Source organism: Lepus europaeus, unplaced genomic scaffold (assembly GCF_033115175.1).
Source record: "Lepus europaeus isolate LE1 unplaced genomic scaffold, mLepTim1.pri SCAFFOLD_106, whole genome shotgun sequence".
NCBI lineage: Eukaryota > Metazoa > Chordata > Mammalia > Lagomorpha > Leporidae > Lepus > Lepus europaeus.
This window is the reverse complement of record NW_026909024.1, coordinates 719,780-733,934: the sequence shown is the minus strand read 5'-3', so window position 1 is coordinate 733,934 and position 14,155 is coordinate 719,780. Positions and strand designations below refer to the sequence as shown.

General features: G+C 42.1%; 1 protein-coding gene and 1 pseudogene across 1 annotated transcript; one reads left to right on the top strand and one right to left on the bottom strand.

Annotated features, from left to right (window-relative positions):
- Window positions 1-306: 306 nt before the first annotated feature.
- LOC133754466 (serine/threonine-protein kinase RIO2-like) lies at window positions 307-2,071 on the bottom strand. The gene has a single exon (XM_062184959.1). The coding sequence runs from the start codon at window positions 2,069-2,071 to the stop codon at window positions 413-415; it is 1,659 nt and encodes a 552-aa protein (XP_062040943.1). The 3' UTR covers window positions 307-412.
- Window positions 2,072-2,122: 51 nt separating this feature from the next.
- The window catches only part of LOC133754462 (protein SET-like), an 87,769-nt pseudogene continuing 75,736 nt past the window's right edge, over window positions 2,123-14,155 (top strand).

The window sequence follows — 14,155 nt, the reverse complement described above, 5'->3', positions numbered from 1 at the left end:
CTTGCCATTCTCTTCTAGCCTGTAGGGTTTTTGATGAGTAGTCAGCTGAGATTCTAATTGGAGATCCTCTGAAAGTAATTTGGTGTTTCTCTCATGAACATTTTAGAATATTTTCTTTTTTTTAATATTTGTTTGTTTATTTAAAAGGTAGAGCAACAGAGAGGGAGACACAGAGATCTTCCATCCGTTGGTTCATGTCCCAAATAGCCAGGACTGGGCTCGGTCAAAGCCAGGAGCCCAAAGCTTCAGCTGGTCTCCCACATGGGTGGCAGGGTCCAAGTATGTGGTCCATCTTCCAATGCTTTCCCAGATGTAGGCAGGACTCAAATCAGCACTAAAATATGGGCATCACAGGCAGAGGTTTAACCCACTGTGCCACAATGCCAGTCCCTATCCAAGATCTTAAAACATGTTATTCTCCCCAAAAGCTGGCTGCTTCCAAACTTGATTTAATATTTTGCATGTTTTCTCTCCTTTGCTTGGTAAATATATTTGCTTCTCCTTTCTGTAATCGACATCTCACAGCTGATTTTTGCTGTCTTGTCAACTGCCATTTTACCTTCTGTTTTACCAGTTCCGGAGGAATTGTTGAACAGCTTACAACAGTGCCTGCAGAAGTAACACTCAGAGTTCTTGTTCTACACTGAGTAAGATTTCCCAAACTTTCTTGATCCCTGAAAGGCCTGAATTCCTTGTTTAGTGATGACAGGGCAATCAGATCAGGGCACTCGTCTTCACACTCCTCAGGGCCAGCAGCGACTCCTCCAGGACCAGTCTGACCATCCTGCCACGTGCCATTTTCAGTTCTGTTTTTCTCCCCAGAAAGCTCAGTTGTTAAATTGCTCTCAACAACCTGTCCTTTCATTTCCTCCAAAGCCTGCCTGAATCCAGTAATTTCAAACACATGTATGCCAGTATGCTCCCCTAACAAACTGTCCTCCTTTATTCGCTCGAGTTCTCCAGGTGACCTGCGACAGTGGCCACATGCTTCATCCACAGAGCTCTTTTCACTCTCATTCTCTGACCTACAGACCTTTGCTTCTTCTGATGCCTCTTCATCAGAAAGTGAGCAATCAGATCCCTGCTCTGTGGCAGAGTTTCCATCATCTGGCCCGAGTGAATGCAGCAGTTTATCATCCACCTGCATCTCCTTTGTGTAGCCGCTGGCAGAGACCTCCACATCCAGAGAGTCTTCCCTCCTGATGTCACTAAATGTTGGATAAAGCTCACTTTCATAGTTGAAACGTTTGATGAAGAAATCTCTCACACATTTAACATTTCTGTCGAAATACCACTCAGCATTGGGATGAGAAGTTGAAACCATCTGTGGAAAATCAATCATGGTGATATGGTCATCTTTATCCAAAATGAGATTGAATTCATTGAAATCTCCATGAATCAGCCCATGATTTGCAAGTTTGACAATTAGTTCCATTGCGTCATCATATACAGATGCAGGGTCTTCAACATGATGTATCTGACACAAAGGATAGCCATTTATGAGCTCCATGACCACTGCGTGGCGATTGTAATCAACTGGTTTTGGAACTGGAAATTTCCTCTCATGTAATGCATTCATATAGGCAAACTCCTTCATGGCAGAGAGACGAGACAAATAAAGCCAAGAGACATTGTGCCTGTGTTTATGGTAGTCACGCTTGTTTTTCAAATTTCGGAAGAAAGTTCTTCCTAGTCTATGAAGCTTCAATGCAAATTGCTGTCCTTCTTCATTTGCAACGATGTAAATATCTGATTCTTTGCCAACACCCATCTGGTTTCCAACAGACTCGACTACCTGTCTAAAAGAAAGTGTTTTCAAAGCAAGGTAGTCATAGCCTGCGTTTGTCTGCCGATAGCCCTGGACAGTTTTGGTACGCTCCCAGGCTATGAGCTTATGTTTCACTAATTCTCTTAAAACTTTATTACAGCCACCATGTTTAAGGCTGGCTATAGAAGCAATCAAACTGCAGGGAACTATTTCATGGTTCTTCATGCCCATTTCAACTGTTGTCAGGACCCTGAAGTCATCCCGGCTCATGTAGCGCAACTTGGCCACATTCACCTTGCCCATGGCAGCGGCTCCACAGCCAGCCCGGCGCGCAGAGCACTGCCTTCCGCGTGCATGACGGCCGCGCGTCGCCTGCGTATGCGCCGGCGTGCGCCCCAGGTCCTTGTCGCGGGAAGAAGGCGCTCTGGTCCCCGGAGCGTGCTGGAGGGAGGCGTCGCCTGTGTGATGGAGCACCGGGCGGGGAACAAGGGGGCGTTTTATTTGCCATCGATTTTGCGTGGAACTGAGTTGGCGGAGTGTACATGCTCTCTACAATTCGGCGTTTTGTTTTTCACATCTGTCAGGACTGGCTGCCTTGAGGATGTGTCCAGCCTCAGCGGAGTGGTAACTTTACGGGAGGAACTCATGTTATCCCCAGAGTCCCAACAAGAGCGCTGGGCTGAACTGGAGGAAGACCAGAGACGACGACTGTAATTCCTAACTGCACCCCTTAGGGACACGAGATCACGCGGCTCAGGAGAACGTTTCCACGCTTGCTCGCTCGTTCACTATCTCAGGAATGCGCCTAGAATCTTTTCTTTATGTTTTATGTTTTACTGTGGAAAGTTTGACTACAGTGTGTCATGGTGAAGATCTCTTCTGGTTATCTTTGTTAGGAGTTCTATGTGCTTCCTTTACTTTCTCCAAATTACGGAAGTTTTGTGCAATTATTTTACTGAATAGGCCTTCTAATCCATTCTCTCTTTCCACACCTTCAGAAACTCCTAAGACCTGTATGTTGGGTCATTTGTATAGTATCCCATAAATATCCAATGTTGTTTTTAATTGTTCTAATTTCCTCTTTTTTTTTTTTTTTGGTCTGACTGTAAAATTTCCAGATAGTTTTCTTCTAGCTTGGATAGCTTGGAAATTCTTTCTTCTGCCTTACTGAGTCTGTTGTTAGGGCTTTCCACCGCATTTTTATTTGATCTATTGAATTCTTAATATCTAATATTTCATTTTGATTTCTCTTTAAAATATCAATTTCATGGGAAAAATTTTCAATCATATAATGTATGGTTTTCTTTAGTTCGTGGATTTGCTTATGATTACTTTTGAGTAATCCTATGATTAAGTTTTTGAATTCTGTTTCCAGCATTTACTCAATTTATTCATCTTCAGATTCTACTATTGAAATGTTGTTGTGGTTCTTTGTGGGGGCATCATGGTGTCTTTATTATTTTTGTTTCTGTAATTTTTGCATTTATTTTTAGGCATCTGTAGAGTACATTGTGTTTTTTTTTCTTTGATGGCTTATATCTTTGAGCTATACTTCTGTGGCTTAGTGGAATGTATGTACTTTCATTGAATATCAAAGGGTGTGTGCTTGGTGTGGTTAGAGAGTTCTGGTCAGTGCTACAGGGTGGGGTGAGTACCCAGGGTAATACCCAAGTTGGACGTTGCAGCTTTCCTCTGATTAATAGGAGGGTTGGGAATGGTCACCTCTGTTGGTGTGATCACCCCCTCACTTCCTCTCCAAGCTGAGCAATGCCCAGATATTAGCCCCTACTGTGTTCAACACTCATCTGCACTGCATATGAACCACATAAATTATCTGTACAGTCCTTACTGTGAGCATGGTTCCACTGATATTAGCTGCTCCCAGGAATCAAAGAACTCCAAGAGTGTGCTGTGGTACCCAGTGATTGCCAGAAATCCAACTACACCTTTTCTCCACTAATGCATTCACAGTGCTTTCTCAGTCTCAATACCCAGGGCTCCCATGGCCGAGGAGTGCAAGAAGGTCCTCTCTGCCCTGCTAGCCTGTCCCATTTACAAAGAGGCTGAGGAGTTCCCAGAGTCACTGTCAATGTGTGTTCCACCCCAGCAGATTGAGCCTGATCCTCCTAACCAGACACAAAGTCAGTAGGGAACATGAGTTTTTCATCCTGGTAAAATTTCTGGATCACACAGATACACAATACCTGCTGGCCACAGTCCCACTGGCTTCACAATTGTGCTGGGCATGTACAAGAGTGCCCACAGGTGGCACTTCCTTTCCATCAGGATGGCTCAGCCTCCCTACCCACTGCCAGGTAGTTGCAGCTGGCAGGGTGGAGGCCATCTCCAGTAGTTGCTCTTGAACTGTTGATTAGTTAGAGTATCCTCACTAGGAGCTCTGTGTGCACACAAGATCTGGAGCAACTGCTACATGCTTATGTCCAAAAATGATGCCAGCCCTACCACAGCTAGCCACAGGTCTCTGTTGTATGTGTAGGAGGGAGATGGGGAGAGAGAGATGTACTGCTTTTTCCCCCCTCTTTAGGTGAGCAGTTGCCCTGTTCCCCTCAAGTTTTTGGGCTTTACTCAAAGACAGTGTAGCCCACTAGGCTTTCCCTGTAGCTGTATCAACAGTGGCCTGGGCTTCTGCAGTCAGTAGGTGCTTTTTCTAGATCCAGCTGCTGGGCCCTTTGTTGTGTCCTTGCTCATTGTTTTGTGTTTGCACCATCCACACAGGTCCAGGCTGTTTCAACTACTTTCACAGGACCTCCCGCTGCAGTTTCTCCTGCAAATTTACCTTGGGAGTGTACTGTCTCTACTTTTCTCCTACTAATTTTGCTTAACCTAGATCAGACTGCCCTGTCACTGTTCTGCCATCTTGGAGTCTCCTCCCTTTTGCCTTTAAATCCCCAAAAGAGCCCCATTCAGACCTTTGTTCTTCTTGGGTGGCTTGAGTAGATTCTGTTGTGGGTCCAATGAAAACTCCAGAGACCTAGTACTGAGTGTGACATTTACAAGTGCAACACTTCATCAGGTTAATAAAGGGCAAGACAAGTTCAAGAGATTATGGAAAGGCACTAGTTTTTGTGAGGTGTCCCATCTGCAAGTCTCAGGATGGTGGGAGACATCCTGTTGACTCTCTACAGACTGAGGGAAAACCTGAAGATGACTAGAGCTGGTCTTTCTCGTCTTGTAGATGGGAAACATTTCCTCAACTATTCTAACTCTGCTGGAATGCATTCTCAACAATTGGACAAAATTTGATCCACAGAACTTGAAAAGGAAGAAGCGAGTCTTCTTTGGCACCTGAGTCTGGCCCAACTACCCACTAAAAGATGGGGAACAGTGGCTTAAAAGAGAGAGAATATAAATGTTAATACTATTCATCACTAGATTTTCTTTTTTGTAAATGTGAGGGCATATGATCAGGATTTCTTTGCACTAATGAGACTCTATGCAAACAATATTTATGAGACTCATCTCTCCTGACAGTGGTTCAAAAGCAAGAAAAAAGGAGGGGGGTTGATACGGTGGCATGGGGGGTTAAAGCTGCAGCCTGCAGTGTCAGCATAACATATTGGTGCTGGTGTGAGTCCCGGGTGATCTACTTCCAATCCTGCTCCCTGAATATTTGCTTGAGAAAGCAGCAAAAGATGGCCCAAGTGTTTTGGTCTCGGTCATCCACATGGGGGACCTAGAAGAAGCTCCTATCACCTGATTTTAGCCTGGCCCAACCTTGGTCTTTGTGGTCATTTGGGGAGTGAACCAGCAGATAGCAGATCTCTCTCTCTCTCTCTCTCCCTTTCATCACTCCCTTCTCTCTCTCTGTAACTCTGATTTCAAGTAAATAAATCTTTAAAAAGAAAATGAAAATAGGTAAATATACCCTCAAAAATTCTAAAAAGCCAATTTGCCCCATTTTTTTTTAGTTCCTAAACCTACCTCTCCTGCTGCCACCCCAATGCACCACCCCATTGAGGAAGGAGGGGACACCTGCAAGTGGAAATCCTATCAGGGTCTACTACCCTTTCTCTCTCCAAGACTTAAATCAAAATAGGCATGGGAAAATTCTTGATGAACTAGATAAGTATATTGAAACTTTTATGAAAGTTATCCAGGTGTTCAACCTCACTTGAAAAGATATAATGTTCCTTCTTAAACAGACTCTGACAGCCTCAGAGAAGAACGCAGTCATAAAGGCAGTTGTAGCCTATGGAGGTGAATAATACAGCCTACACTAGAGGAAAACAGATGGGCCACAGCCCAGAAATCTGACCTGCCCCACTCACAGGAAAAGACAGAAAGCCAGAGGCAAAACTGTAAGAGCTGCAGACTCTTTTGATGTAATTGAGAAAGTAGAGGAAGTGGGGGGGCTGAGGACTAGGGACCTGGAGCTCTATTTCCTTACCCCACTGGGAATCAGAGTTACTACTTGGGACACTGGATGGTCTTCTATGACCAAAAGAAGAGGCAATGGAGAGCCCAATAGTTTTCTTATGCATCATTGAAGGCTTAAAGCGTTCATGCAAGAAGCCTCTTAACTATGTTCCACTGTCACAGAAAACAGAGGTGAAGAGTTCTCTTTTGAATTTTTAGAGCAATTCAGAGAGGGTCTCTCCAAACGTACCATCTTAGACTCTGACATTTACAGAGACAAATTAATTCTTAAGGATAAAAAAAAGAAAAAAGTTACAAAAGTCTCCAGACTTTTGAGGGCCAAGACACCCTAGATAACCTTGTTTGTATGGCCACTAAAATTTTTACAATAAAGAAGAGGAGAAATATAAATTTAAAAAACCTAAATTTTAAAAAAGACCATTGCCCCTAGTAACAGAGGGTAGGGAGGCCATGTTGAGAGAACAAAAGAAAGAACTAGTGCTATATGCTACTTCTGCAGGAGGGATACTTTAAAAAGAACTGTCCTCAAAGAAAGAGGCCACTCAACTCTGTGTGCTGAGGAGACCACTAAAAGGCAGACTGTGTGTGGAGGCAAATGTCCCTGGGCACGGGTCATGATGGATGGCCTTGCAACAGCAGGATTAAAGGAGACTAAAGACCCTCTTATCAGACAACTATCTCTTAAGGGGCACCTCAGGTGGCCCTGATGGTTGAAGGGAAAGAGTTGGGTTCTTTTTAGATGCAGGGGCAACATACTCAGGCCTCATCTCCTGCCATGGACTTTTCCCATCCCATTCAGTAACTATTAAAGGGGTCTCAGGTCAGGCCCTTACCGCTGCTTCATGCCCCCACTCTGATGCAAATAGGTGAAGTCTTATTCTCCCATTCTTTCCTGGTCATTCCTGAAAGCCCAATCCACTTATTGGAGACATTTTATACCACCTGTGCACATGTGTCCTGGTGGGGCCTGGCCAGACTTTAATCCTCTCCTGGTGAAAACAGACATTAACCCATCACTATGGACTAAACAAGAACAAACTGAGTGCATAATTGAATAAGAGCCTATAAAGATTCACTTAAGACTTTCTTTAGGGTTTCCCAACCAAAGACAATATCTCTTAAGACTCAAAACTAGACAGGAACTAGAAGTCATTGTAAAAAACTTAAAATGTCAAGGTCTTTTAATCCCCTATATTAGTCCCTGTAACACTTCTATCTTGGGAGTCCAAATGCCTAATGGAGACTAGAGACTGGTTACAGGGCCTAAGATTAATAAATGAGATAGGTGCCGGCTCTGTGATGTATTGGATGAAGCCACTGCCTGCAGTGCCTGCATCCCATATAGGTACCGGTTCAAGTGTTGGCTGCTCCTCTTCCAATCCAGCTCTCTGCTATGGCCTGGGAAAGCAGTAGAAGATGGCCCAAGTCTCTGGGCTCCTGCACCCACATGGGAGACCTGGAGGAAGCTCCTGACTCCTGGCTTCAGATCAGCTCAGCACTGGCCATTGCAGCCAATTGTGGAGTAAACCAGCAGATGGAAGACCTCTCTCTCTCTCTCTCTCTCTCTCCCCCTCTCTGCCTCTCCTTCTCTCTGTGTGTAACTCTACCTTTAAAATAAATAAATAAATCTTTAAAAAAACAAATGAGATAAGTCATTCTTACACATCCGGTGGTGCTCAATCTTTATACTCTACTGTCTAAAATCCCTTAAAGTCAAACTGCTTTACTGTCTCTACTTTAAAAAAACCTTTCTCCTATATTCCTTTACATTAAAAGATCTGTTTTTATTTGCTTTTCAGGATCTGACCATCCAGTCCTCCCAAGTCACTTAGTCCTCCCACAATTGTTTCAAGACAGTCCACACCTGTTTGGACAGGCTATATCCAAGGACCTAAGCCTCTTTACATTTCCTTATATTAAGGTTATCCAATATGTGGATGACTTTTTTCTATGCTCCCCAATGAAGAAAAACTTACAAAATTGAACCTCTGCTATGCTTAAGTTTCTGTCATCCAAGGGATATAAAGAATCTAGATCAAAAGTTCAACTTAGCCAAAGACTGGTTAGTAAATACCTAGGCATCAATCTTAGCAAGGAAACCTGTTCCCTGGAAAGAGACTAAAGCCCATTCTCTTTTCTGAGATTGAGGATCTTCAGACAGATTATTAGATTTTGTAGACTCTGGATTTCATATTACAGAGAACTGGGCAAACAACTATGTCAATCCATTAAAGATGTCTGAATGACTGGGACAACTCATGTGGTCTGGGTGCTAAGATACAATATGCATGTGAGTCCTTAAAACAGGTTGTTACAAACTCTGACTGGAAAAACCTGTAACCTAAATATACATAAAAAATGTGATGACTTTAGGAGTACTGGATCAGTCATTAGGTCCCACCTTGTAGTAAAAAAAAAAAAAAAAACTAGATATTGTGACAAAAGAATGGCTGACCTGCCTATGGATCTTGGCAACCACTGCCATATTAGTCCCTGACACAACCAAAATAACTCTGAGAAAGGAACTAATTGTACATTCTCCACGCAATGTATCAAGTCTCCTCACAGCTAAGGGAAGCCTTTCAATCTCTGATAATAGGCTCTTCAGATACAAAATGCTATTATTAGAAGGACCTGTTATCCATCATAAAACCTGCTCCATGTTAAACCCTGCTACCTACTTGCCTTTTAAAAGTAATAAAACATGACTGTAAACAGGTGGTAATACATACCTATGCAGTTGAAAAATAAAAAACTAAAAAAAAAAATCCCTACCCCTCAATCCTGACCTAATGTTACTTACTGATGGTACTTATTTTGTAAAATAGGATTCCCAGGGTAAGTCATGCTGCTATGCATTGACCTCCCCTTTGGAGATCCTACTGAGTTTATCTCCTTTGGGACATCAAAACTCAGCTGGTGGAACTAATTACCTTAACTGAGGTTCTGAAGATCAGTAAGAATAAGGAAGTAAACATCTATACTGACTTGAAGTATGTTTTTCTGGTATTACATGTACATGCAGACACTTGGAAGGAAAGACATTTTTTGACAGCCAAATAGTCACCTATTACATATAACAAGGAAATTGACCAACTGCTTTTAGCTGTTCAACTCCCATCAGAGGTGGCTGTCATCACTGTCAGGGATATCAAAAGGGACATGATGAGGTTGCTAATGAAAGTAAGACAGCTGATCAAGTGGCTAGAAAGACAGCTAGAGAAAACCCAGTGCAGTAGCCCCTCTTCAAATATAAAAGGTGAAGACCCCATTATGGGGCTAGGGAAAGAGATGAGGCACTAACAGGGATTCTCTCTAAAGCCCTCTGGATGGATGCAAAATGAAGAAGACAGGTTACTACTTCCAAAAAATGACTCTTGGAAAGTGCTTAAAGCTTTACACCTTGGAACAAAAAAAAACCCACCAGTGGGCCCAAAGGTTGTTGCTAGCCCTAACTTATCAAAGCCCAACAAACAAATAGTTTACACCTATGAAGTTTGTCAATACAACAACCCTCCCAATAGGAGAATAGCTCCCTCTGAGCCCCAGAGAAAGAGAGGCTGTCTTGGAGAAGATTGGCAACTTGACTTCGCCCACATGCTTAAGTGCAAAGGATATTTATTTACCATTTATTACTGGTAAGGGTGGATACCTTCACTAACCAGGTAAAGGCATTACCTTGCAAAATTGAGTGAGCTATAGAAGTATCCAAAACCCTTACCAAAAAGATTATTTCTAGATTTAGACTCTCCAGAACTCTACAAAGTGAAAACAATTCCTTATTTAAGGTTGCTGTTACACAAGGATTGTCTAAAGTCTTGAAAATTTAATATCATTTCCACTGCTCATTGAAGCCACAGATAATATACTTAAGAGACACCTCAAAAAATTCACCCAGGAAGTACAATTTTCTTGAACTTCTCCTCTTCCTATGGCTTTGTTTAAAATACTCCCCAAAATATAGGGCTAAGCCCTGAAGAGACGAAATATGGGAGGTCTTTCCTTAGCAATAACCTCCTCATTGATTAAAAAAGATCTGATTTGGTCTCTGACATTGTTTCCCTCACCACATCCCAAGAAACTATCTGAACAACTAACTCTAAGCCTCAAAAAAATCCACTCTTTAACCCAGGAGATAATGTACTGGGGAAGACTTTGCCCTCTGTATCCCCTTCCTTAAAACTGATCTGAAAGGGACAATATATCATGATCTTGTCTTTACCTACATTGTCAAGGTGAATGGGACCAACTCCTGGATCTACCACTCCAGAATCAAACATGGATGTCTCAACACAAAAAGCCAGATGAAGAAAAGACAACCCACCCAGACACCTACATCCTTGAGCCCATTGAGGACCCAATTCCTCCTCAAAAAAATTACACCTGATGATCAATCAAGACCAGTGTCCTCCTCTACTAATATTACTAGCAATAGTGACAGTGTTGGCTCTGTTGGGGAAACTTGGTGTAACATCCCCTTCTATTAGACAGCTGACAAATGAATCTTAGTAGTTCTGCTTTTCTTCCATTTGGTATTTTTTCCTTGTTGTGTATAACACTGATGGGATCAGCAGTTGGTTCTTTTCACATTGTCTTCCTGGCAAATGTAATCACCAACTTAAACAATTGCTAGATGTGTTTTTCCTCTTTAAAAACAGCCACTGAACATCACTGGTTTAATGTCCAAATTAAAAATGGGTTGACAGCAATAGTAACAGGATCAAATCAATCCTTCTCTAACTCTACAATACCCATAGATCAACTCTCATGAGAGGGTCAGGTAACTTTTTATGTAAATGTTGGGGGATTTTATTGCTACACTTCAATTCTTGACTTGGACTCAGTCTGCAGGAGCATCTGTGAAAATAAGACTCATATTACTCTATCTGTTGGCATGATCAACCATACTATAAGAGAGTGAGGTTAAAATGAATAAAGGCAAGGTCAAGAAAACCCAAGGTATCCAAAATCTTAAAAACACTCTAGGACATAATTCACCACTAAATAACAATGTTACTCAAGTCCTTAACATTACTGGAGATTTAAATTTAACAGTATGGCCACAAAAAGGCTTCTTTGTCTTCCATGAGTGATTCTCTTTATAGGTTACAATAACCACTCTAAAAAGGCATGGGATATAAGATGCCTCCATTCAGATAAAATCTGAAGATGTTCAACACTGGGCCAATTGGAGCCAGGTCTGAAAGAATCTTCTTTTCCAATTAGAAATTAATTGAGAGAAGACATACCAAGCCCCCTCAACAACTGGCCATAAAGCCAAAACAAAACAAAAAATAGTAACCTTGATTACACTGGATGTCCATGCCCTAGTGATATCCCTGGCTGGAGTAACATATGGAGTAGTTAGTACTCATCTACAATTCTCTAACATCACCAACATTGTGGGTGACATAGCTCAGAAAGCTGGCCTTAATTTCAAAGACATACAAAAATCTCAACTCACTAACACAGATATTCTTAGACCACAGACTTGCTTTGGTATATACGCTAGCTGAACAAAGAAGAGTACGTACAGAGGCAAACACCTCTTGCTGCTTCTATATCAGTGACTCAGGAACTGTAGAAACCCAAATAAATTAAATCCTACAAAAGGCCATGTGGTTAACAAAACTATGTGGAGAAAAAAATTACTGGTCAATTCTAGGAAAAAATAATCCTGGTTGCCATCCATGATGTGGATACTTCTCTACTGGGCCCATTGTCTATGATAATGCTTACTCTCATTTTTGAGTCCTGCATTTTAACCTGCTTGTTAGATTTGTTTCTTCCAGACTTGAAGCAAAGACCAGACATTTATGCAAATGGAAACCCAAATGGAAACACATTGGTTCTGCACATTGGTTCTGAGGTGCTCTGGAAAGGCCACATTCTTCTGGAGCCCTAGTCTGACTGAAGGACCCTACCTTGCCCCTACTTGGCTTAAAAAAGCTGGAGTAGTCATCACCCTAATGCCTGTTGGCCCCAAGGTTTCTATAAACAGAAGTGGGAATGAAGGGGCCTGGGACTAGAAGCAGGGCAGACTGCTCCATCCAGGAAGCTCCTTGATGTCATGTACACTGCTGCTTTTTACCAGCACATACATGCTAAACAAAATAGGATAGAATCCCCTTTGAACAAATATTTGCCTTTGAACAAGATTTAGGTTTTGAAAAAAAAAAAAAACCCAAGTTAGAAAGGCACCACTAAAATTGCACCTGTGTTCAGAGTAGCTCATGTATAACCAGAACAATTGTTTCTTGGAGATAACATGCTAAAGACATACAAATACCCCTAGAGTGCAAGCCCCTGTGGATTGATTTTTCTTTCTACCAGTCATTCCATTTGTTCAGACCCTCTTTTGTTCTTAAATAAAGCTTCATTTCTACTCTCACCATTATGCCTGGTCTTATAAATTGTCATCGACACCAGGACACAAACCTGGACTCAGCTCACCTGTTTTCCCACAATATAGTTATAGCTGGACCCATCTACCTCCAGATACTAATTCCTTAGCAATGAGGAGGTCACCAGCAATGGTTATGTCTGCAAACCCCTGCACAAACTTCTTCTAGCCAAAAGGATATAAATCTGAGGACAACTGTGGAACTTTTCTTTACTTCAATAAAACCTTTTTTTAAAATTCTTTTTGCTTAATAAACATTTACATTTTGCTCACTCTCCTTTGTCCTCCTCAATATTCTAGGTCATGGGACACCCACCTGAACTGCTGGAACTACAGACTCCTTCAACAGTATGACCCATGGTTGTGAACCATAGCCACCTGCTCTATGTTATGGAACATTCAGGATTGTTATTTCTCTCTGACTGGTGCCTGTTCCTCAGCCTCTTTCTAATCCCCACCCCAAGGATTTGTATATCTAATGAGAGAAAGTGTAAAATGGAGGATGTTGCTATGGTGCAGCAAGTTAAGCCACAATCTATTCCATATGGGCACCAGTTCAAGTTCTGGTTGCTCCACTTCCAATCCAGCTCCCTGCTAATACACTTGGGAAAGCAGTGGATGATGGCCCAAGTGCTTGGGCTCCTGCACACATATGAGAGATCTGGATGAAACTCCTGGCTCCTGACATCAGCCTGGCCCAACTTCAGCCATTGCAGCCATTTGGGGAGAGAACCGGCAGATGGAGTATCTCTCTGTCTCTCCTATTTCTCTGTAACTATGCCTCTTGAATAATTAAATAAATATTTTTAAAAAGCAAAGTAAAAAAATAAATACTAGATTTTAATAGTTCTGATTTGACCAAATAGATATGAAATGTTTCAACATGCTATCCATATTACGGAAATTAATGACTTATTTTCCACTCATTTTGAAAGATGGGTTTGGATCCTGTGTGTAGTTTATACTCACATCACATCTTAGTTTAAATGAGGAACATTTCATATGTTTGACAGCTGTGTGTGGCCAGTCATCATCACATTGGACAGTATAACACTAAGTGTCATAGAATGTAGTGTAGATCAACCATTTTCTATTCCAACACATCTGAAGGATCAAATCACATTCCCAACCATGGGTACAGCCTCACCAGACTACATTTTCTAACAACATATAGGCAGCCCAGCTCCTTCCCCACTGTATTAGGTATGGATGGAGCAGCTATGAGAACATGGAGTAGTTATAACACATTTGACCCAGAATGTATTGCTGTATTTGGGGCAGGAGGGTCAATTCCAAGTACAGCTCAATGATCTTTGTCCAGCTGTATAGTGTGGCATCATAGGAGACAAGGGAAGGGCAAAAATGTTAGAAGAAAGAACTGTTGGGGCTGGTGTTTTGGCACAGAAAGATAAGCTACAACAGCAGAATCTGATATCAGAGCTTAAATTTGAGCCCAGATTGTTCCACTTCTGGTACATCTCCATGCTAATGTGCCTGGAAAAGCAGCAGAAAATGGCCCAAGTGGCCCCTGAAACCATATGGGAGGCCTGGATGAAGTTCTAGCCTCCTTGCTTCAGCATGACACA

Coding starts and splice junctions, on each gene's coding strand:
- LOC133754466 (XM_062184959.1), bottom strand. CDS start 2,071: ATGGGCAAGGTGAATGTGGCCAAGTTGCGCTACATGAGCCGGGATGAC.